General features: G+C 44.5%; 1 protein-coding gene across 2 annotated transcripts; it reads right to left on the minus strand.

Moving 5' to 3' along the window:
- Positions 1 to 1,387: 1,387 nt before the first annotated feature.
- sec24b (SEC24 homolog B, COPII coat complex component) lies at positions 1,388 to 21,151 on the minus strand. 2 transcript variants are annotated; one of them, XM_030109465.1, is made up of 24 exons: positions 20,891 to 21,151; positions 18,358 to 19,029; positions 17,720 to 17,869; positions 15,433 to 15,564; positions 11,197 to 11,280; positions 10,724 to 10,887; positions 10,429 to 10,613; positions 10,131 to 10,233; positions 9,010 to 9,136; positions 8,810 to 8,919; positions 8,540 to 8,652; positions 8,246 to 8,364; positions 7,678 to 7,733; positions 6,537 to 6,743; positions 6,012 to 6,135; positions 5,767 to 5,925; positions 5,516 to 5,689; positions 5,331 to 5,441; positions 4,172 to 4,347; positions 3,922 to 4,059; positions 3,741 to 3,845; positions 3,519 to 3,611; positions 3,224 to 3,327; positions 1,388 to 2,244 (listed from the first exon to the last, which is right to left on the minus strand). In XM_030109465.1, the coding sequence occupies exons 1-24, from the start codon at positions 20,982 to 20,984 to the stop codon at positions 2,130 to 2,132; spliced, it is 3,615 nt and encodes a 1,204-aa protein (XP_029965325.1). In that variant the 5' UTR covers positions 20,985 to 21,151; the 3' UTR covers positions 1,388 to 2,129. The 2 variants fall into 2 exon arrangements, with proteins under 2 accessions (XP_029965325.1, XP_029965333.1); XM_030109473.1 differs by lacking the exon at positions 15,433 to 15,564.
- Positions 21,152 to 21,813: the final 662 nt, after the last annotated feature.

Consider the following 21,813-nt stretch of genomic DNA (forward strand, 5'->3'; position numbering starts at 1 on the left):
AAACAAAACCTGTTTTTGAACCTCATTTGGATTCAATCATCTTTCTCCTGCTTGATAATATTTGGTTCTGTGAGCGTATGAGTGAATAATGGAAGTAAAATGTTCAAACAGAGTCTGATCTTCCATCCAGCTTGGTGTAAATGAGAGCTGAGGGTTGTCTGTGAAGCTGGATCCAGTATTATTGAGAGCCGGCCTCCAGATTTTACACCCAAAAAATAAAAAGAGACACGTCAACTATATTAAGGATTAATATTTTTCATCTGACTTCTGATGAACATCTGGCTTCTCCAGATACTTTTAGATTTTGAAGAACTGGAAAAACTCATGTCGGACACTTCAAAGCAGCCTTATTTTACACAGACGCCTCTTCCCAGCTGTTTTCCCCTTCAGCGTGTTTACTGAAAAGATGGAAAACTCTGACAGACAATGTGCAGGTTTTGGCTTCTCTTTGCTGCTCTGTTACTGAGAACCCGGCCGGAGGAGACATTTGAACAGCAGCTGTGGCAGTGGCGACGGCCGCGAGGCCATGTGCGAGCCAGATCTGTTTGAGAGCGGCTCACGACTGTTTGAGTTTTCTTTGTTTTAGACGGAGCGGTGAAACGGCCTGAAGATAACCTGTCAGTTAATTCTCAAGCAGGGGTCGTCTGAAGGTCTGAAAAGAAAACAAAACAAAAAAACAACCTTCAACTGCAACTCATATGAGACTTCAGTTTTCAGTAAATCCTTCAAGACTTTGAAAGTGTGCAGTAAAGGTTTTAATGTGTGAATTCTCATTAGAAAACTCTGGACACCCCAGAACAAAATTAACCTTCCACCATGTTCGGTCAGTCCCACATGTCTATTTGTGTCCTCCGGAATCACCATGATAAGTCCACCACGTTTGGAGGAGACAGGAGGAAGTAGGAGGGTGACACTTCCAGATACGAACTTCTGGAATGCTGGAAAGTTTGAACGTTGGGAGAATTTGGGAGAATTATGGAAGAGGTCAAAGGTAAAAGACGCTGCGATGTGAGAGTTCCAGAATTTCAGAATGATTGTATGGGAATATCTTTCTCCTGGCAGGTTTGATTTTCCACAAAGTAAAAACTCATCTTTGCTGGATTTTGAGGTGTTTTTAGAAAACGCATCCTGATTTTTTTGTTTGTCTAATCTTATCTTGATAGGTGAGCTTGAAGAGAGGATTTGATAAGAGATGCCAAAAAGTGTGGTGGAATGTTTGACCTCAGGCCAGACTCAGAGGACTGAGGGAAAGACAGCTTGACAGCGGTTCTTCACACTTAAACACAACTTCTGACAAACAAACAACTACCTAACTTTACAGTGGCTGCTCGCTTCCACATTTCACACCCAATCACAGGAAAAGTTTTTTCAGAAAAAAAACAAGGACAGTTTTGATTTTTGTTTTTATTTAGTAAGCTTGTTCATAAATTATCGCACATAAAAGATTCTCTTCAGTAGTTACAAAGTGGATCGCAACTTCAGTTAGCATCCCGGGAAAAAAAAACAAAACAAAACGGAAAAAAAAAAAAAAACAAAACTGAACAGGAAACATGATGAGGAGATTTGCTGACAAGATGGGGAAAAAAAATTGGTTGAGTCTGATTTGGACAAACTGGGAGTCGACACAGTGGAGCAGAGAAGGCCGAGCCGGTGGCGGCGGCCCGGCGGAGGCTGTGGTCCGTTCAGTCCGTTCTTCATCAAACTAGCAGCAGATATGCAGATTTCCAAGCACATGCCCAGTTCTTGATTCTGTTCTCCAGTGCATTTCATAAAAAGTCTTTAAATCAGATTAAAAGGAACAAAACAGAAGATTTTAAAAAAAGAAAACAGCACTAGCTACATGTCAGGCTCACAAAAACAAACTGAGCTAAAACATGGACTGGTTTCTTCTTGGCTCGACTCATTTCTCCGTCTTGACTCAGCAGCGATGGATCTGACGGGACGCTAAAAGGAGCAACGAAACTCATCATCCTTCATTTGGATTTTCATATAAAATCTTTGTTTCATTTTTTGTCTCCGCTCCTCAAATCTCCTGACGGGATTGGACTTCGTGCGCCCGGCTCTGTGGGCGGAGCTTCCACTGCTCGCTCCTCACCGGATGAGGACAAAAATGCCGTTTCTCTCAGCGCCTACTTGGACATCTGCTGCTGGATGTGCTGCAGGAACTCGTGGTAGGAGGACGCCGCCTCGGAGCGGTCCTCCACCAGGTGCTGGAACAAGGTGCCTTTAGCCGAGGCGTCGTCTCTGCAGGGGGGAAAAAAAAAAAAAAAAAAACACAAGATGATGACTGAAGAAGAGACAAATCCACCGCTCTCGCTTCAAATCATCAGATTTGTTCCTCTTGGAGTCGATCTCCACCTCCTCAGACAGACGTGGTCATAAACCTCAGATGAACGGCAGCGTTTATCCGGCGGCTTCACGCCGCGGCGAGCCGTTAAAACTCTTCACACTTCTGCAAACACACATGCGTGCAACAGGAAGCCACATTCACACCCGCAGCAGGTTCTTCCCACACTTCACCCTCATCTCTTTCTCAGCATGACAGTCAAAACACTGGCGGATGTTCTTTACATTCCCTTTCAGGTTTTTGTTTTTAAGTTGCACAGTGTTCATATTTTCACTCCTGATCATTTTAAAAGCTTCTTCTCCTTCCAGTGAAGCTTTTTGCAGTTCCATCCTGTTTGTCACACGTAATCAAACACAGAGCGAACACTAAAGAGACACGTGAGCTTCACAGCTGCGCTTTAAAACCTCTTTAAAGGCCGTTTTCCAGCGAGACTCTCACAGCAACGCTGTCATTTCACATCATTAAGTCCTGCTAAACATCCTGCTCACATGCCACTCGGCCCGCTCCGACTGACATCAGCCCACAACACAAACAGCACGGCAACAATGCCGGCGCGGGAGGGGAGGAAACAGAAACAATGCGCTCCGACTGGACGCTGTCAGTCAGCGAGCGCCGTGTTTACACTGCCCAAGGTTTTCTGTCAGAGACGACAGCACCGCCAACCTGCCGTCGCTGAACCTGGAATTCAGCGGAGACAACTGAGATCAGTTTAACCTGAGATTTATTAAGAGAGGGGAGTGTTGGGCCATGTGGGATCAATATCTCAGAGATCCTCTGAATCGAGGGGAGAAAATAGAACTGGGAGTATTTGAGGCGCGTGTTCAAAGGGCCTCTGGGTGTCAGATGTGACCCAGATGTGCGTCGGGCGGCGCTTACTTGACGACGTGAACGGTGGAGCTGAAGGAGCGGTTGTCCTGCAGCCAGTCCAGGAAGGCTCGCACCCTCTCCGAGAGGAGAGTCTCCAGCTCCGGAATGTGACTCTGAAGCAGAAAACAAGCATCAGCAACACACACGCATGCACGCACGCACGCACGCACGCACAGCATCCATCACAAAGTAACTGGGCGGAGGGCAATATTCCAGTAAAGATGTTAAAGTTCCAGTTTCTGCTGAAGTTACTCATTGACAGAGGAAGTGAAAGCATTCTGCTGTTTCCGGCCGTCTCACTGACCATGTTGGGGGGGATGGAGGCGTAGTTGGGGCAGCCCAGAACGTCTCGGATGAACATCTCGTTGCAGCATCTGCCGATCCACAGATAGAAGACCTGGAGAGGAGACGAGAGGAGCGTCTGAATATTAGTTCCTGGACACGTGTGAGGAGTGGTGGGGTTTCACCGTCCCTCCTCTTAATGCTGTTCTCTGTGTGTCGTGAATAAACGAGGCTGAGCTCCTACGTTGCCGCAGTCCATGAGGAACGCTCCGTCTCTGCTCAGCCGCTCGGCAGACAGGTGGAGGAGGTGCGGCTGAGGGACCACGGTGTCGTTCAGGTGCAGCGCCCCCTGCGGGCCGACACGGGGAGGTAAGCGTGCGCGCTTGCGCGTCTGTGTCCTTCCGGATATTCTGGGCCTGCCTTACCTGGTCGGAGATGGAGTCCAGCCGGTACAGGTCGGGGTGGACCATCCGCATCAGCTGCTGCAGCGGCTGCGTCTTGAACTCGCACATGGCGAAGACCCGCTCGTCCAGCCGCGTGCTGGTGCCCGTCCGCAGGGCTTTCTGAACGACCAACCACAGAGAGAGAGAGACGGTGAGAGCCGTGTGGAGACACTCTGATCACAACACACACGGATCAAACTGCAGAGTTCCTGATTTTAACGGGGTTCCACACCTGCTTGAGCAGAGCGAGGATGTAGAGCGGGAAGAGCCGCATGGCTGCCGGGACCACCAGGCCAGACTGCTGCAGGCTGGACACGTTGCTCTTGTAGGCGCTCACCAGGTCCACCACGGCGTTCACCAAGGCGTCCCGCGCGTCAGACAGGCTGGACGATATCGATCTGTCGATGGCTGCAAACAGAAGACAGCAGGAAGGAGATGATTATCTGTACGGACGACGCTGCTGCTCCGGCGGAGCAGAGCAGCCGATCTTCACAGAACATCAAACTCATCAGCAGAACGCAGTATTCTTTTTTGTTTTTATTTATGCTTTATTTGAAATGTTTTTTTCTTGTTTAACTGAGATGACACCAGACGGCCAGAAGAAATGGAGCTGCTAAAAAAAGAGAAGGAAATAAAACATGATTAAAAAAAGGAAGCTGAAGATAAATCAAAAAAGGAAAATAATAATTAAAAAAAAAAACATAAAAATGATTAAAGATTTTTTTAAAAAAAGGGGAAGGGGGTTAAAAAAATGGCTTGTAAAGCTGAAACTGCTTCAACATTTAGAAGCCCACAGCAGGTGTAAACAGCTAAATGACCAAAGTGAGAAAACCCCCCCAAATATTTACAAAAATGTCCAAAAAACCTAAATATGTCATAAAATCTAAATTGTACCAATCAGACTTCCTGAATTCAAACACAGGTTTTGTATGTATGTTCATTTAGTTTTTACATTTTTTTTTCTTCTCAATTTCAGAGAATTAGAATGTTTTGCGGCTCCAGACAAATTCTGTTTGGAGGAAAATCCTGAAAACGGCTCTTTTGGTCATAAAGGTTGCAGATCTGTGTGCAAAAGGCAAGACTGTGACATGGGTTAATCTTGACTCAACAAATATATTTCACCTCCAACTTCCACTTTTTTTCATTCCTGGCAGAAAAAAAAGCTTCATCAACTTTTCATCTAGTTGAAAACTTCCAGGTTAATTCACATAAATCCGTCAGTCCTGCTGCGACATGCAGACCCACGTTCACTTCAGTTCAATCATTAAAATTGATTAAATGTAGTTATGGATCTCGTATTTAATACTTGTGACCAATCAGGTGGATATTCTCTAATTAAGACTGAATGGATTTCAGGTATTTGACTTTAACGGGTCTTGTTAGAAGCTCACCCATATTGGCCAAAAGACAAGTGATGGCTTGAACGTCGGCTCCGGCGTACACGTCGCTCAGCTGGTTGACGACGGGCAGACACATGGTGTGCACCCTGATACGCCTCTTTCCTGGAACAAACCGCCGTCCTGCTGTTAGGAACATCGTAACATTCCATGGGAGAGTGTTATGCTTGACCTTTCACCTTTACTGGACGTGTACAGCAGAGCGGCCTGGAAGCAGGCCAGAGACGAGTCGGCCAGGGAGTCGTCGATGGACATCTGGACGGCGAAGGCAGAGTCTGGGTTCACATTGGCGAGGGACAGCAGGTCGGTGGAACGCACGAAGAAGTTACCGTGGAAGGTGTGGATGGATAAACCTGGAGAGAGCGGAGACGATACAGTCACACCGAGGACTGGATGCATTCAGACACCCGGCGGCAGCGGCGTCTCAGACCTTTAGTGCATCGTATTCTCATGACGGCCTCGAAGCCGATCTTCCTGGTGAGGTAGCGCTCCAGGTCTCTCTGCAGCTTCTCCAGCTGGGCCGGGTTGTGGATGTGGTGGAAGGAGGGATAGTAGAAGATGCTTCCCGCTGAATACTTGGAGATGCACGCTGGAGAGCGAGGAGCACGACAGCGTTATCCTCATCTTATATAAACAGAAATCAGGAGAGTTCTGGACGCTGGTGGGTCGTCTCACCGAGAGAGGCCAGGTCGGCGTACTGCGAGCTGAGCAGGAAGAGGTCCACTCCGATCTGCTGTCCTGAGCAGTCCAGCGCCAGTTTCTTATAGAAGTCTGTGGCGGGGCCGAGGTGCTGCACTCCCTGAAACCCACAGTCAATCAAACGGATTATATTACACCACTTTTCTTTTTTTTTCCTGTGAATGACCTTCACCTCATCCTCCCACAGCAAGGGTCGTATCTGTTCATTTATTCATTTAACCCATGATTTATTCATGAGTCTTCACTGTGACTTTTGCTCAGTTTACTCATAAAAAAATTAGATTAATGTTAATAAATCACAGTTCTGGACTCGAGAAAACCTGTCAGCTGATCTCACCAGCTGTAGTTGAAAAGTGACACTGTCAGGTGATCAAAGTGAGCTGTGGTGGGAATTTAAACACCAGAGCAGTGAAAACATCCGCAGGGCGATCACAGATCTACAAGCTGATGAATTCCTCGCCTCGATTCAAGCATCATAAGAGATGAAAGAGAGACTGGAACCTTGGTGCTGGAGCGCTGGTTGGGGTCTTCTCTGGACTGCAGCGCTCCGGCTCCCAGCGACGGCAGCTGGGTCTGGAACACGGAGACGCGGCCGCCGGTGGGCGACATGAGCTTGAAGGCGGCCTGTAAGGCCGGGCCCAGCGCGCTGTGCGTCTCCCGGCTCTGGCTGAACATGGCCGGCAGCGAGGTCAGCAGGTCCTTCACCAGCTGGAGGAGGAGGAGGAGGAACAGAGGGAGAACTGATCACTATCATGACAGTTTCTCTTATGAATGCGAATCAAATCTCTGGTTTCCATGCCCTCCACAGCTCAGAGACTGCTCTCATGCTAACACTGGCTTCTACGTTGTTTTAATTCTTCTCTCTCTTCGATACAGTGGATCATAATGTCCTACAAAGTCGTCTGAAGGATCATGCTGGCGTCACTGATGTGGCTCTTAGCTGGTTTTATTTCATACTTGTCGGACAGATCCTTCTCTGTGAGGCTTGGAGAGGCCTCCTAATCCTCCTCATGTGCTGCTCTCCACTGTGGGGTCCCTCAGGGGTGTATCTTGGGCCCACTTCTCTTTACTGTTTACAAGCTTCCATTAGGGGAAATGTTGCACCATCTTAATACTGACTTCTGCTTTTATGCAGAAGACATGCTGCTCTATTTTCCGTTTAAGCCTGGCTCCACTGACATGTCCTCCATTCTGTCCTGCCTTGGTGAAATGAGAAAGTAGACGTCTAATAATTTCTTGAAATTAAATGATTGAATATCAGATATCATCTTGATTCCCCCCGCGGATCCAGAGGTTCCAGTTCTAGCAGTATTAATAATTTTTTCTCTAGTCTTGGTGCATTATCAATAAATGTCTGTAAAGAGGAGGGTAACCTGGATGTAATGTTTCAATCTGACCCGTCCTTTGATTGTCAAGTGACCAGAGTGTTGCAGTCCTGCTTTGCTCAGCTGAGACGGTTTGCTAAGCTCAGGTCATTCCTCAGTTCTTTGTTAGAACCAACATTTAAGAGCTTTTAAATATAACTGTAGCAGCTGGCAAGGTATGAGGACGTTTCAGTCACAGTCAGATGGGCGGTGAGGTCCCGACCAGTGCTGCTGTGTGTTTATGGCAGAAAGAAGAAAGGATTGAATAAAGACTTCACCTCTTTACTCTCCTTCAGGTTCACCATCAGACTGTCATGACAAGGAATGAAGACATCTGCAAAAGAGAACTCATCTTCAGGAAAGCTCCAACATCATCTGTCTCACAGAGCTGCTCTGCTCTTAAACCTTTACGTTGGTAGTTTTTTTTTTTTTTTTAATTTTCAAGCATTCAATCAACGGAACACATTGTAACAGAAAAGAAAAACTATGATATAAACTTCTGAAAATAGTAATTTTGTGATATAAAAATATGACAAACTGAAGTGCTGCACATTCCAATCCTGTAAGACTGTTTAATTAAATCCATAAATCCATCTAACCACTCAGTCACTATATTCACATTATTGAGGATCATTTTTACTATTTCGAATTTTACAGACTTTAAAAATACACATGAAACATAATTTGGTGGAAAACTCAAGATCTTAGCTGAATTTAAAGCAAACAAACAAAAATATATATATATATGACCTTGACGATGGAATGTTATGTCCCAGTTAATCTATTGATCTCCTGATTTATTTTGTTTTGTAACAAATTTCCACAGCAGGATTTAAGGAGCCGTACCGTCGATGTCGGACACCACCAGCATCTGAGGCTGAGACAAACCCTCCTGCAGGTTGTAAAAGTGGATGGTGTTGTCAAACGTGAGGAAGCCCACCCTGGTGCGAGTATCCCCGGGCAACCTGACACACACACACACACACACACACACACACACACACACACACACACACACACACACACACACACACACACACACACACACACACACACACACACACACACACACACACACGTTTATATGAAAAGCAGGGCTGTGAGAAGTCAGCAGTTGTGTCATGCTTTCCCAGCGCTCACTTGTCCAGGTTCTCCAGGAGAGATTCACAGAAGTACTTCAGGTATCCTGACTCCACGGCGTTGTGAGACACGTCCAGCACAAACAGGTACGCCGCCGGCTGAGGGGGTCGCAGCTGAGGGCACAAGAGGGAGCTTAAAACATCAGGCTGACTAGGAAACCCTGGTTTCACCTCATAAGAGCTCTCAAAGATTAAAAGAAGCAATGCTGCCCTCATGTGGAGGATGGATTGCTCTACATGTCACGTGGGCATGTTTTTTTTTTTTTTTTACCATGTAGTCTGAGGAGGCTATGAACTCCACAGTGGAGTTTTGGACCTCTGGCCTCTTGTGTGGCTCCCCGTACGATCTGGTGACCGGGTTGTACATGAACTCATCAGGCACTGAACAAGAAAGGAAACAGAATGAAGGCGTAAAAATCTGGACCCGACTGGTATAAAAACCACACTGAGAACACGATTTTGATTCCGTACCATCGTTGACCCGGTAGCAGAGGTTGCACTTCCACCGGCGTTGGTCCAGGAAGGACACGAAGGGATTGATGTAGGTTCGACAGGAGCGACAGCGAACAATCGTGTTGGATGTGATCACAGGTAACTGCTGCAGATAGAAAAACAGAAAGACTGAACAAGTCAGAAAGTGAGAAAACCGAAAAATGTTTTAAAATGTTGCGTTTTCTTCTTTCCACGTCAAGATGAAAATGACTTTTGAGAAAAAATGTTCAGTTTCATTAACTGAATTCCACAGACTGAGTGCAAAGAAGTTTTCTAACAGACTGTCGTCACTTTATTAGCTGAATGAGGCTGAAAAATAAGCATCTGATTCTGGGCTCAGTCAGTGATTCATGACCGTTTACAGACGCAGTGCACATGCAGCAAATACCATCGTGGAAATATCTGAAGCACTCCTCAAAACAAATCCTGACGAGAGGAGAAACAGTGGGAGGACGTCTGTTTCACACAGAAACAGAAAGCACAACTTCAGAGCTCGTGTCCGAGCTGCCGAGCGAGAAGATCAGCAAACAGTGAAGTCTTTCCTGCCGCTCGCTGAGCATCCCTGCTCTCCGTCAGTTTATACCTCCTGACACTCCGTCACCAAACACCTCTATAAATACACTCATCTATCTGCCCTGCACCTTATCATCCCCTGAACTCCTCCGTCTGTCACTGCAGCTGCTGGAGGAGAAAAAAACCCTCAGAGAACAAAGAATTAAAATAATAATTCACAACTCTGTGACAGAAGGATCATTTTCAATTACTGTCCTCATTTTCTCTTTAAATGTCTCTTTTCAGAAAACAACCGCTTTCTGCATTTTACATGATCAATCACAATCAATTACTCAAAAAACTCAGCAGCAGCTTTACTGCCGAGCGTTCTCATGACAAAGTTTCTCTACAAAGCAAACATTCGTTTCCACAAAGCTCCAGTAACGGTCACAGTAAAGATCTCTGCAGGCACCAATCAGGAGAAACTTCAGCAGGGGGTTAGCGTAGTAGTCTGTAGTGCAGCATTTTAAAGAAAATGCAAAAAAAGAAAGGAAACGAGCACAAAGAGTTGATCCATCTTTACTACTGACGGACTTCAGACTTCCTACCTGCAGATCCCTGAAGGGGTGCAGGAGGAGTCCCAGTGGGAGTCTGGCCTTGTTGAGTAAAGCCTGGGTCTGTGGGATGCTGGTCAGAGTACACCTGAATGTCCTGGGAGCAGGAAAAAGAACAAAGGCAATTCAGTGATTTATGTTAACAAACTATATGGTTTTCAGTGAGAAAGTGGGAAGAAAAGAAGATCAAAATAACTAAAAAACCTCCTCAGTAAAATCTAAAATTTCAAAGTGGTTTACAGGACATCTTCAGACAGACACTGACACAGTTGTTTTGCTGCGCATCACGTACTGTGGACTGCAGTTGACTTTCTTCAGGTCTGCACTGAGGTTGGGCTCCGGGGCCTCCAGGGGCCGGGGGGGCAGCAGGTTCCTCTCCTGCAGCAGGTTGACGGGCCTCAGGGCCTCCACCTCCAGCTCCGGCACCCCGCTGATCCCTCCGAGGGCTGCAGACAGCTGGGACAGGTTTGGGAATGGCTGCGGGGAGGAAACGGGGTTCAAATGAAGAAAACCCGGGATTTTATTCTACCAAACGGATGAAAAACACTCTGGACATGTATAAAGGAGCGTTTCTCCTGCAGCCTCACCTGCGAGTACTGCTGGTAGTCTGGCTGGCCGTACGGGTCGTGGGAGGGGGAGGGGTCCGGGTGGGAGGCCGGCCCCTGCAGGTAGCCCTGCTGCATGCTGGGGTAACCATAGCTACCGTAGGGCGGAGCCTGGCTGGCCGTGTCGGTGGAGGGCGGCATGGAATCTGCACAATTACAGCGATGTATGCTCACAGCGGCAGGTTTCAGGATTTTAACGTGATTACAAACCGGCAGACAGTGAAGCTTTGGGAAAAAAAAAAATCTTCCACTTTCATCACAGCGTTTTAGATTATTCAAGAAGGGAAATGCATCACTGCAAAAAGACAAGCTTTACTGAAACATTTCATCATGGCAGCTTCAAACACTTTTTCTTTAAAACGATAGATCCCTGTGTGTGTGTTCCTAATACACATAAAGGAAGGGTCATTTCAGTGAGAATTCAGTTCCTCTCAATAAAATCAGAGCTGACTCACCTGGAAAGCTGCCCCCTTCCAGGGAATCGTAGCTGTTGGGCACCGGAGAGGCACTGCCAGTTGTGGAAGAGGAGCTGTCCACGCCTGGAGGAGCAGGAGTCAAAAGATAAAGAGGGAGAAAAAAAAAAGAAATCTAAATGGTAAAGATGATCCGAGAGAAACAAGGATCAATACAAAGAGAAGCAGTTCAACTCTAAAATGGGATGATAAAAGGGAAGGACTGAGAGAGTGAAGGATGGGAGTTCATCACAAGGAGGAGGCGAAATGAAAAAACAGGAAACAGATCATTCTTCCTGTTTTTGTAGACTGTCAGTCCATCAACATCGCTGTGCTTGAACTTCAGAAGATAGATGACGTGTTGAAGCAGTGAATGTATTGTTTTATGGGACGCACATGCATTTGGTGGTGGGAAATGTAAAAGCCAAGCATCTGAAGCGAAGGTGAAATGAGACGGACATAATCTGCAGAAAACACGAGAGCAAGCAAGAGTCTCATCAACCAAGATGTATTTTTGTGTATTTTGTATTTTCTCCTTGCATGTGAAAAACGAGGGGGTTTCCAGAAGGATTACAAGGGCTGAATATTTGAATGAACCCATTAATCCATGTGGGCAGAGAGGAGGGATCAACGCCGGCGAACTGAGACGCGGCCGGCGGCGAGCCGCGCACTGATTGGACAGGATGGGATCCAATTAGCTCCCACTAAATCAGAGCGGCGTGCCGGATTATGAGCTCTGGACGAGGACGGCGCCACAGCGACCGGGCCTCCTGCTGCCTTCTTTCACCGCTCATGTGTCATAAATTCTTGATCTGAAAACAGGAAATCCTCCTGATCTGCAGATTCTTAAAGGTCTCTGAGGGTCGGCGTGAGGACAGGCTCACTATCGGTTTTCTACACGTATTGATGAAAACAGTGCTGCTGACTCTCGCTGCTTTTTTAAAAAGCGATCACAGGCTTTCAAAGCGTGAGGCGAAGCTCCTCAGGGGGCAATAAACAGTCTTCCTTTAACGCTCAGTGAAAACATGACATTCATTATAAAAGGGATCCGATGAGATGTGGAGGGTCTGGTTGACGGTGAACATCAAACACGCTGAAGTTTGGCAAAGTTAGAAAGTTTTAACAGCTTTCAAAATTCAAAAAAAGGAGTCTGAGGACGAAAACAGTGGAGTCATGAAGCATCTCAGCAGTTATCTCAGATTATCTTGGCTCCTTTGTTGAGCATCTATGAAAAAGAACAGGACTCTGTCCCGACTTAATCCCAGTCAGAGTCACAAGAGGTGGAGTTCAGCTCATTGTTAATATGAAATAACCTGCAGAATAAGTTGAAAATTATAGTATCCCGTTGGTGCAAATATTTATTCCACTGCATTCAATTTACTTGTATAAATAAACTTTTGGTTGCATTTTTCTAACTCTTCATCATAGGACCACCTTGTCCCCCCCACCTCGGATTATGGGTTTGTAGTTGTAGTTCACACCACTGCTGACAGCGTCTTTGTTCTAATCTGTTTCTCTGATCTGATTATCTGCAGCTGGTGTGAACAGGGAGAGAGAAGCGAGAGAAAGAAGCTGCAGCCCGTTTGCATGTTACCTGATTCAACATTTGGTTAAATGGTCGACTCGCACTCAGCGGGGTCGACTCAGGTCACTCACTGGAAAGTGAGACAGTTCATCTCAAACTAAAACTCATTTATCAGCGAGTTGATACTGAAGATTAATCTGCTGATAATCCAGCATTTAGTGAAACATGTTTGGTTTTAAACATGTGGGCAGGAGCAGCGAAACTTTTATATTTTCCTCAATTACAGAAACGGATCAAATCAGTCATGGAAATATATTGGATTTCTTATAATAAATGTTTGAAGACAGTATTTTAACTGGTGTTATCATAGAGCAGCTCTCACTACTTTAAACTCATAAAATGTGTGTCATCTATTTACTCTATCAAACAATATCAAATCTATTACTTTGTTTTTATTATTGATTTGTTAACATTTTCCCCATTGTTATTAAACTATAGAAATTCTAATAAATCAACTCTGGCAGTTGTTTTAAACAAACTAAGCGACTTTAAGCCTCGCCTTAAATGAAAAAGAATGAAAGTGACTTTAAGCCTCGCCGTAAATGAAGAAGAATGACAAATATAAGCTCTCACACATCTAAATCTAAGTTAAAAGTTTTGTCTCATTCAATTATTTTGTGATACATCCATAAATAAACTTGATTCAAACTATCAGACTGATAACGTCGACTCTGGAATAAAGCATGAAGACATTTCTTTCAGGTAAATGTTTGTGTTATCCAGTAAAGAGAGCTGTCGACACATTTAGTATTACAAAATATTGCTATTTCATGTCTAAAGGAGTGAGATTTGTTCGTGCCCTGTCAGAGGGAGAAGAGGCTGATCAGCAGGGAAAACTAAAAGCAGCCTGTGCTTTTATTGAGCGAGGTGCTAATGACCGATAGTGGTGATAACAAGGCGGCCTCGTGGGGAGCGGCGGAGTCAGCCCGGGCCGAGCGGCCGGCGGGGGAGAGGCTATATTTAAACACCTGTTAACCTCTGGCTGATGACACAGCTCCCGGTGGGATCGAGACACACACACACACACACACACACACACACACACCTGGGCTCTGCAGAACAGGACAGGAGCTTTACAGCCCCTGAACAGAGACAACACATGTCCGTGGCCGAGAACGCTACCGTCACATATCTTCTAAACCCCGATTGTGGATTTACCGCAGTGCTCACTCACACCAAGTGTTGAATTTGAATACCAGCACTCTGACCTGAAACTCCACATTTACATGAATTTCACATCTTCTGCAGTGAAACTTTGACTCCACACTAAACTCAGCTCTCAGGGCTGTCAAACATAAGGTCTGTGGGCCAAAGCCGGCCCGGTAAGAGGCTCCGTTCCGGCTCCACAAACCACCAAGCAAATTGTGAAAACTTGAAAGAAAGAAAGACTGTGTTAACAAAGATCACTGAGACCCCAGCTGAGAAACTGGAGATGCTGCCATGAAAGACAACAAACTAGCATTAGTCTCAAAGCCATGCTGTCAGGGTGATTTTACAAAAACATGCATGATGCAGCAGCTCCAGGACAAGGTTTTTGGACATTTCATTGTAATTTGCATCAGAAGGTTTCATTAAAATTGGCTTCATGTTGGCATTGTAGTCATACACATTTTTATCACGTACACTCTGTGCCACAACAAAGAAAAGCTTTCTGGCACATTCATGATGGAATTAAGTCGATTGTAACCCCTGAACTAAAATGTTTTACGGCCCTGAAGGAGCAGCATCTTAATAACATGTTGAATTAAAGCCTCAAAATGTTGTGTAATTAGTTAAAAACTATTGATCTTACAGGTCAACTGAGACGGCTAAGATCAAAGTTTGGAGGAGGTGCTTGTTGACTTTGACTTCTCAAATCCCTTTTTTGGACTACTCTTATCACAGATGACAGATTAAACTTTTAAATCTTTCACAGACAAAAAATCATTTCAGAAGTCTGTAATAATGAAACAAATGTTCATGTTTTCTATTTTAAAATTCCATGTACCAGTAAAATCAAGAATTTAGAAGTTTTTCTGCATGAAATGTTTAAACCGGTCACTTTCAATTGGGGAAAAAAAGAAAAACTGATTGATGTCCTGTTCAGAAACAAGAATGTAGATCTACAGCAGATCATAATGATAAAGTGATCCATTTAAAAAGCATCTTCAAGTCTTTTGGTGTAATATGACAATTTAGGAGTGGAAATGACACCGTATTGATCTTTTTTCCCCCATCAGAATGAATAAAAGAGAGAGAAGAGAAGGATGGCAGGAGCGAGGAAAACATCCTTCGCTGAACGAGTTATAATCAACCCAATCTGTGAAAATCCAGGTGAGAATCTTCTTACCTGCCACTTTTCTGAAAGAGAAACTTCCACGTGAGTTTTTCAACCAATTCATTACACACGAGAAGTGATCTGATGGCGGCGGAGGGGAAGAGTGAGGCTGGGCGGGCGGGCACGGAGGCATGCGGTCACTCCGTCAGAGAGGAGATGGCGGGGATGATGAAGAGCGCAGGTGAGGAAGGCATGACAGGCGGAACAGAACAGCTTCTGTTTACGGGAACGGCGAGGCGGAGGAGAGCTGACACGAGGCAATGAGGGGGAGGAAGGTGTGTTGACAAAAAATAAAAATAAAAGAGGGGAACAGGGGGGTAAAAGCTAAAAAGCAGACCTGCTTCCTCATCCTCATCATCATCCTCATCATCCTCATCCGAGCTGGATGACGAGGGGGCGGCTGCGGGGCCTGAGGCGGCGGAAACGGCAGAGCTAGCTCCACTATTAGCAACATATCCATACTGCATGCCTGTATGGGGGGAGTGGGAGACGGAGGGAAGAGAGCCGTCAGCACGGAGCGATGGTGAGCAGGTGGGGGTCCCGATGAAGAGGAGGATGAGCTGCTTCCTCCCCCCGACTGATCCAAGCAGTCAAACAGCTCACAGATTAATGGAAATAAATGCTACACTTAAAACGAAGCTTGAAATGCCATATCTGACATGAAACCATCGAGACCTTCCATCCTGATTTATTAGGAAACATTTACAGCGCTGCTGGTGGGATTATCGTGGTTTTCATCAGCTGAGAGCTCACAATCGCCTCAGACCGAACACACGCCACACACTGCACGTCGTTTCGACGTGTTCTGGAGTGAAAATCCACTATATCAAATGCTACAGTAAACATATCGGCACAAACTGGACTGAAGGGAAATTCTACTTATAGGCAGAGTGCAGTTTAAAGGTTTTATCCCTAACAGATGCAGACATAAACCACAAAGCATTATTATACACATGTTAAACAATGATGTAAAAATCAGTTAAATCCAGAGGCGTCAATAATGTGTCAATTAAATTAAGATTACAGTAGATGAAAATCCATTTGGACATTACAGTGAAAGTTTGACTGAACCGCATTAAATGATTCCATGAACTTTGCCTTCATGTTCTGCAAATTCCAGACGAAAGAAACCAAAAATATGATCAATAAGTGTGTTTAACTGTGATTATTTTACAGGCAATTGTAAATAATCAATTAAAAATTAAGCTGGTGAAAGAGCACTCATTTGATAAAAACATTTGAATTATTTGGAAGAATAAATGTCAATATAAAAACAACCTCATTTACTTAAAGTGTTTGTATATATTTCACGTAATGTAATTATTTCAATATTCAATAATACTGTGGCATCTCATGTTTGCCTCAAAAAGTACAGCATGATAGAAAAGATCAATTTCTGTGCAAAAACTGTAAAAAATCTGCTGCAAGAAGAAAACATTCGATGAATTCAAAACACTAAAGCTATACACACACTCCCTAAATACCAAACAGAACAATCAGACATTAAATAAAATCAAACCAAGTTTCCACACCTCAGAACACATGATCTCATGACCTGGTTTTCTCAGATTTCACTTATAAAAAACAGAGAAATCAAACTTTTTTTCCCCAACTTTTGGCATCAATGAGGATCAGACATAAAATTAGAGGCCAAGAGAAAAACAAGCCACATTTACATGGATCACATTTACTAAGACAGAGGTTACTGCCACTTAAAACCTGTCAAGCAGTTTAGAAGGCTGATAAAAAGAACCGTTTATTGTAAGGAACCGATCACGATAATCCTAATTGTTACTTTCATTGTCAGCACAGTATAATGACAGTGTTTAACTACTAGTGTTATTAAAGGTGTGCTCTTTGTGTCACTGGCTGCATGTTTTACATTGCTTAAGGCAGCACGACTAAGAGAAAGGGAACAGAACTTTACAATCCAAAACATGAGCAGAGTGATTAAAAGAAAGAAAGAAAAATCCGCAGACAGGCAGGATAAATGAGGAGCCTGAAACCCCAACATTTACATACGGCCTCACACCTGCAGGTTTGAAAGTAAGTGTGCGTGTGTGTGTGTGTGTGTGTGTGTGTGTGTGTGTGTGTGTGTGTGTAACAGATTACGTGTGCCATGTTCCCAAAGTGCACCTGTGGATTTGTAAACTGTTCACATGCAAGCTCACAAATGAGGCCGCACCGAATGACAAAAAAAAAACAAAAAAAAAAGCAACAACATAAAAACCAACTGTCACAATGGAAAAGACAACATCTGTCACTTTAAACTACATCTACAATGCAGAAGAGTGGAAATATCTTTTTAAAAACACAGCTTCAAGTCATTTTTATAGGTTTTAACCAACAAATTGACTGATTTTAAAAGAAAATACTTCTTACACACAACCAGACAAAGGTTTAAAAACACATAAAACTGAATCAAAATTCAGAATTTAAAGTTTTTGATGTCAAATATTCCTTAAAAAGCAGGTTAACTGCACAATGTTACAAACCAAGATAACACTTTTTATTTGAAAATGCAATTTTCCAAGCTTACCATCGTCACTAATAACAGTATAAAGGAGTTTCTGGTTCAGAGGAATGAATCAAAGCATGATGTGGAACAGAAATGAATTTGTTACCTTGGTGGTGGCTCGGTGAGGAATGCACTGAAGTGGAGGGGGTTCCCGAGGGCGGGCGGTCTGCCTCGGCGCCACCGCCGCCTTGACTGAGCCCGCCGTAGGAGTCGTAGCCCAGAGGAGCCGCTTGGCTTTGGTCGTACTGTTGTTGGGCTGAAGAACCAACAGGAAGAAAATCAAGACTTTCAACCTGAAGAAAGCTCTTCCTTCAGCAAATAAACTATTAAAATAAAGCTAGATTCTCTTAACCATCCTTTTTTAAAGTGTAATAAAGTTCTAACTCAGTGTAAAACGACTCCTTTTAGCTTCGCTCTCCTTTAAAGTCCTCCCTCACCGAGAGACAGCTCCCTGCTTCTGGCGCTCCTTCGAGGAAAAACTCTTTCAAAAGCAGTGAAGCTGCGCTGATTTACTTTGACCTGGTTCAAACTTTCAGAGCTGACAGATTTACAGAAAGTAGAGGTTCTCCTCCATATCTGGCACTTCGGAGTTCGTTTGCTGCAGCTTGTTGGATCATAAGTAATCTGATCCCATTAAAATGTAAACATTTTAGATCAGACAGCCGTCTCCATCTTCAGTCAGACTGACACTCTGGTAAATACTGAGTATGGATGACAGGATGCTGAGGGCCACTTTTCTCCTACCTGTGCCGCCTTGGCCGTTCACAGTCGGCGCCCCGGGACCGGGCGGGCCCGCGTCGTACCTGGGCTGCACCGCCGTGGTGGAGGGCGGCGGCGCGGCGTTGTACTGATGCAGCGGCGCGCCCATCTGCGTGGAGGCGCTCTGGGAGGAACTGAGGGTTCCGTACTGGCCGCTCCCCGGCGCAGACGGGTACGAGACAATCGGGTAGAGGGGCGCCCCGGTTCCAGCTGCTGTTACCGGCACCAAGGTGGGCTGCTGCTGCTGCTGCTGCTGCTGCTGAGCGTACTGTGTGGGGGGAGGATGGTACGACTGCTGCCCGTAGTAAGATCCAGGAGTGGCGTAAGGCGGACACTGCTGCTGCTGCTGCAATGGCTGCTGACTGTACTGAGCGTTTGACGGTGGAGGAGCCGATGACGGGAGTGTGGCGTACGGCGGAGAGGACGCGGCAGAGCTGAGGGGAGTGCTGTATGGCAGAGGTGCTACATGGTGCTGATGGAGCTGCTGCTGCTGGCTGTTCTGGTAGTAGTTGGTACTGTGGGAACTGTTCGTGAGGGGGGCTTTGCTGGGAGCGGGGGCGGCGTTAGCGGGGATGCTGGGGTAGCTCTGTTGATGTGGTGGGCCTCCATAGTAGCCTGTGGGTGGTGGATACATCGATGGGTAGGACTGCACTGGACCTGAGAGGAAGGACAGCCGGGGAAAAGTGCTTATTTGAAACCAAGAGGCAGAAATTCGGCTTTAACGAACATGTAGCATTTGCAAAAGAGTGATGAGAAAACAAGATAAAATGATGAAAACAGAATTACAGTTCTCTGCAGTTTTCAGCATATTTCAAATATTTGGTGAAGACAAAATAAAAGCAGCCCCTGCATGTCTGTTTTTGACTCTGGAAACAGAAATTCTATCAATACCTTAACAGCAAAAATCTCTTTTTTCCTCACGTCTTGGTTGCACTCTACTGGGTGTAACAGTGAACGAAGCCATAAATAAATTACATCCTCTCTATCTGAAGGAGATGGGCAGAATAAATTGAATGTGGTAAAGACAGCCTGATTCATATTGGCTGTTTAAACGATGTCCGGTTGGCAAGAAAGGCCCTGGACTCTGAAATGAAAACCTCTCATTACCACCAGTGTGCCTGTTAGAGCCCAACAAGCAGAATGTTTGTCTTTCACATTCCCAGTCAGGAAAAGCTCTGCTTCCCATCTCATCGTCTAGTTTAACACACCGCTCATGTTTTATATGACGTTAGGTTTGATCCAGGACAAAAATTCAGGTATTAATAGAATGTATGAATTCATCTGATATTATCAAATGGATGATTAATTAATGCAAACAAATCTTTGACTGAGCATACAATTTATCAATTTTACTTCCGAATTAATCAACGTATCAACCTTTATTTTCAACTCTTCCTCTTCTATTTGTGGCATTATCACTCAATAACACAACTATTTCAATACATGTGTTCACGTAATGTACATCAACAATCCCTTGAATGATTTGTCTTCATCATACTTTTTTTTTTTTTTTGCTGTTTAACAATCAGGATTTCATGTAAAACGTGACATTAAACATCTAATCCTGCCTTGATCATGCACCAGAACGTGTTAAAATGTCATTTCCATTAGTATGAGGAGGAGTTCAATAAATGTAACTTGCTATCATATTATCAAAGATTTTTTTTTTTAAATGAGGTTGATCTGAAGCAAGAGTGAAACACTAATTAGATTGCACATTTCATCAAAGGTGAAAAGTGCAATCCCAGGTAGCTGCTGCCGCTGAAATCAATTCAAATCACTTCAGAGGTCATCTCGATTCCTTTAACTTGAATGACAACACATATTGACAACAACCTACTGCTTACCAATTGTTCTATTTTTAATTATTATCATTATTATTATTAGTTGTTTTTTTTTTTTTTTACAGAAACACGTTTGGATAATCTCTTGTTTAATTCTTGTTAATGATTAATGATCTGAATTGATCTGCTGACAAGTGTTAAATAAATGCACCTGAGTAGAGGTGATCTAGAGGTACTTCAGTCTGAGACGCCTGCTCGCCCTCTAGGTTATTGTTTTCTATTAATATCAATACCAAACAGGAACTATACTTTGTTGAGGTTTCTAAACATTTAAACAGCTTTTCTTGACAGTGAGAGTAAAATCTCAGCTAGCTGTCACTTCAATGAGCATCTCTAGCATCACGAGACGTTCCACCATCACATGAGCAACATTTACACTAAATGAATAAAAACTAAATTACTTTCGTTTAAAAAGACTTGAGATGTACCAGATTTTAGCGATGTTACGCAGCCTCAGTTATTCCTTGCTCCACTTTGCTAGCACCAAAGCTAATGCTAGCAGCTAGCTTCCCCGTTAGCTGCAGCCGCCACACTTCAAGTCCCGTTTAAATTCACGATAAATCTCTACAACTGACAGAAAGTGCGGCTTTAAAGACAGAAAGATGAAGCCGACAGGAAGGTGTCACCACGACACCCCCGGGCGGGCTGGTGGCTGCGGTAGCCGGCCTGCTCACCGTTGTGGTACGGGGGCGCCGCTCCGCCGTTCGGCGTCGAGTTCTGGCCGAAGCCGAACGAGCTGTTGAGGTTGGTGAAGCCCGGCGCGGACATGGCTCGGTTCTCCCGTCCTACAGCCTCGGTACATTCACATGAGCGGCCCCGGACCCCGCTTTCCTCCTCCACACGAGCGGCGGACACGCTGGTGGGTGGTCGGGGGAAGACCCGGGCTGCCTGATGGAGCCTGCCGGAGGGATGATGAGCTTATCCGGACTCCTGAATCCGCTCTGGTCGCTCCCTCTGCTGGAGGTAGTGCGCAGGTGTGTGTCCCTGAACGCACCACCGGCTGCTGTAATAACACCTGTAATAAACAGTGTTAGAAATATTCTAACATTTCACATTTCATCTCATCTCTGTCCAAGTACGATAATAAGACAATTTAAAGTTTTACATTTCATAGTTTCTCATAGTTATTGTAATAAAGTAAAACTGTGTTTTATTCTTGTTTTATAACTTGAGAATGTTAAATTCAAAATGTTGAGAAAAAAGAAAAAAATATGAAAGAAAAGTTTAATAATCAACATTGTGAGATTCAACAATGTTCCATTTTGAAATTAAATTGTTGGAAAAAAACATAAATGTTGAAAAATGTCAAAAATAAGCCATGAAAAGATGAAAATGGTATTGACATATTATTTAATTAAATTTTAAATGACAGACACAAGTTAAAATGCAGAAAATGTTGATCATTGTGAGGATTGATCTTAAAAATACAAAATCATGAAAACATAACATCCAAAAATGTGAATGATGCCAAAAAAAATTAGACAAGACAATGGGGTGAAATATGTGAATCAATGAAAATAGTCACATTTTGAGATTAATCTTGATTCAGTAGAAGTAGGCTGCACGGTGAGGCAGTGGTTCACACTCTCACCTCACA

Source organism: Salarias fasciatus, chromosome 2 (assembly GCF_902148845.1).
Source record: "Salarias fasciatus chromosome 2, fSalaFa1.1, whole genome shotgun sequence".
NCBI lineage: Eukaryota > Metazoa > Chordata > Actinopteri > Blenniiformes > Blenniidae > Salarias > Salarias fasciatus.

What these genes read in the sequence shown, in the direction of transcription:
- sec24b (XM_030109465.1), bottom strand. Translation starts at nt 20,984, where the DNA reads ATGTCCGCGCCGGGCTTCACCAACCTCAACAGCTCGTTCGGCTTCGGC. An exon ending in GGAAGGGGGCAGCTTTCCAG is followed by an intron (nt 10,888 to 11,196) that starts GTGAGTCAGCTC and finishes GTAATTGTGCAG; the next exon opens with ATTCCATGCCGCCCTCCACC. An exon ending in GCTGTACACGTCCAGTAAAG is followed by an intron (nt 5,442 to 5,515) that starts GTGAAAGGTCAA and finishes GGTTTGTTCCAG; the next exon opens with GAAAGAGGCGTATCAGGGTG.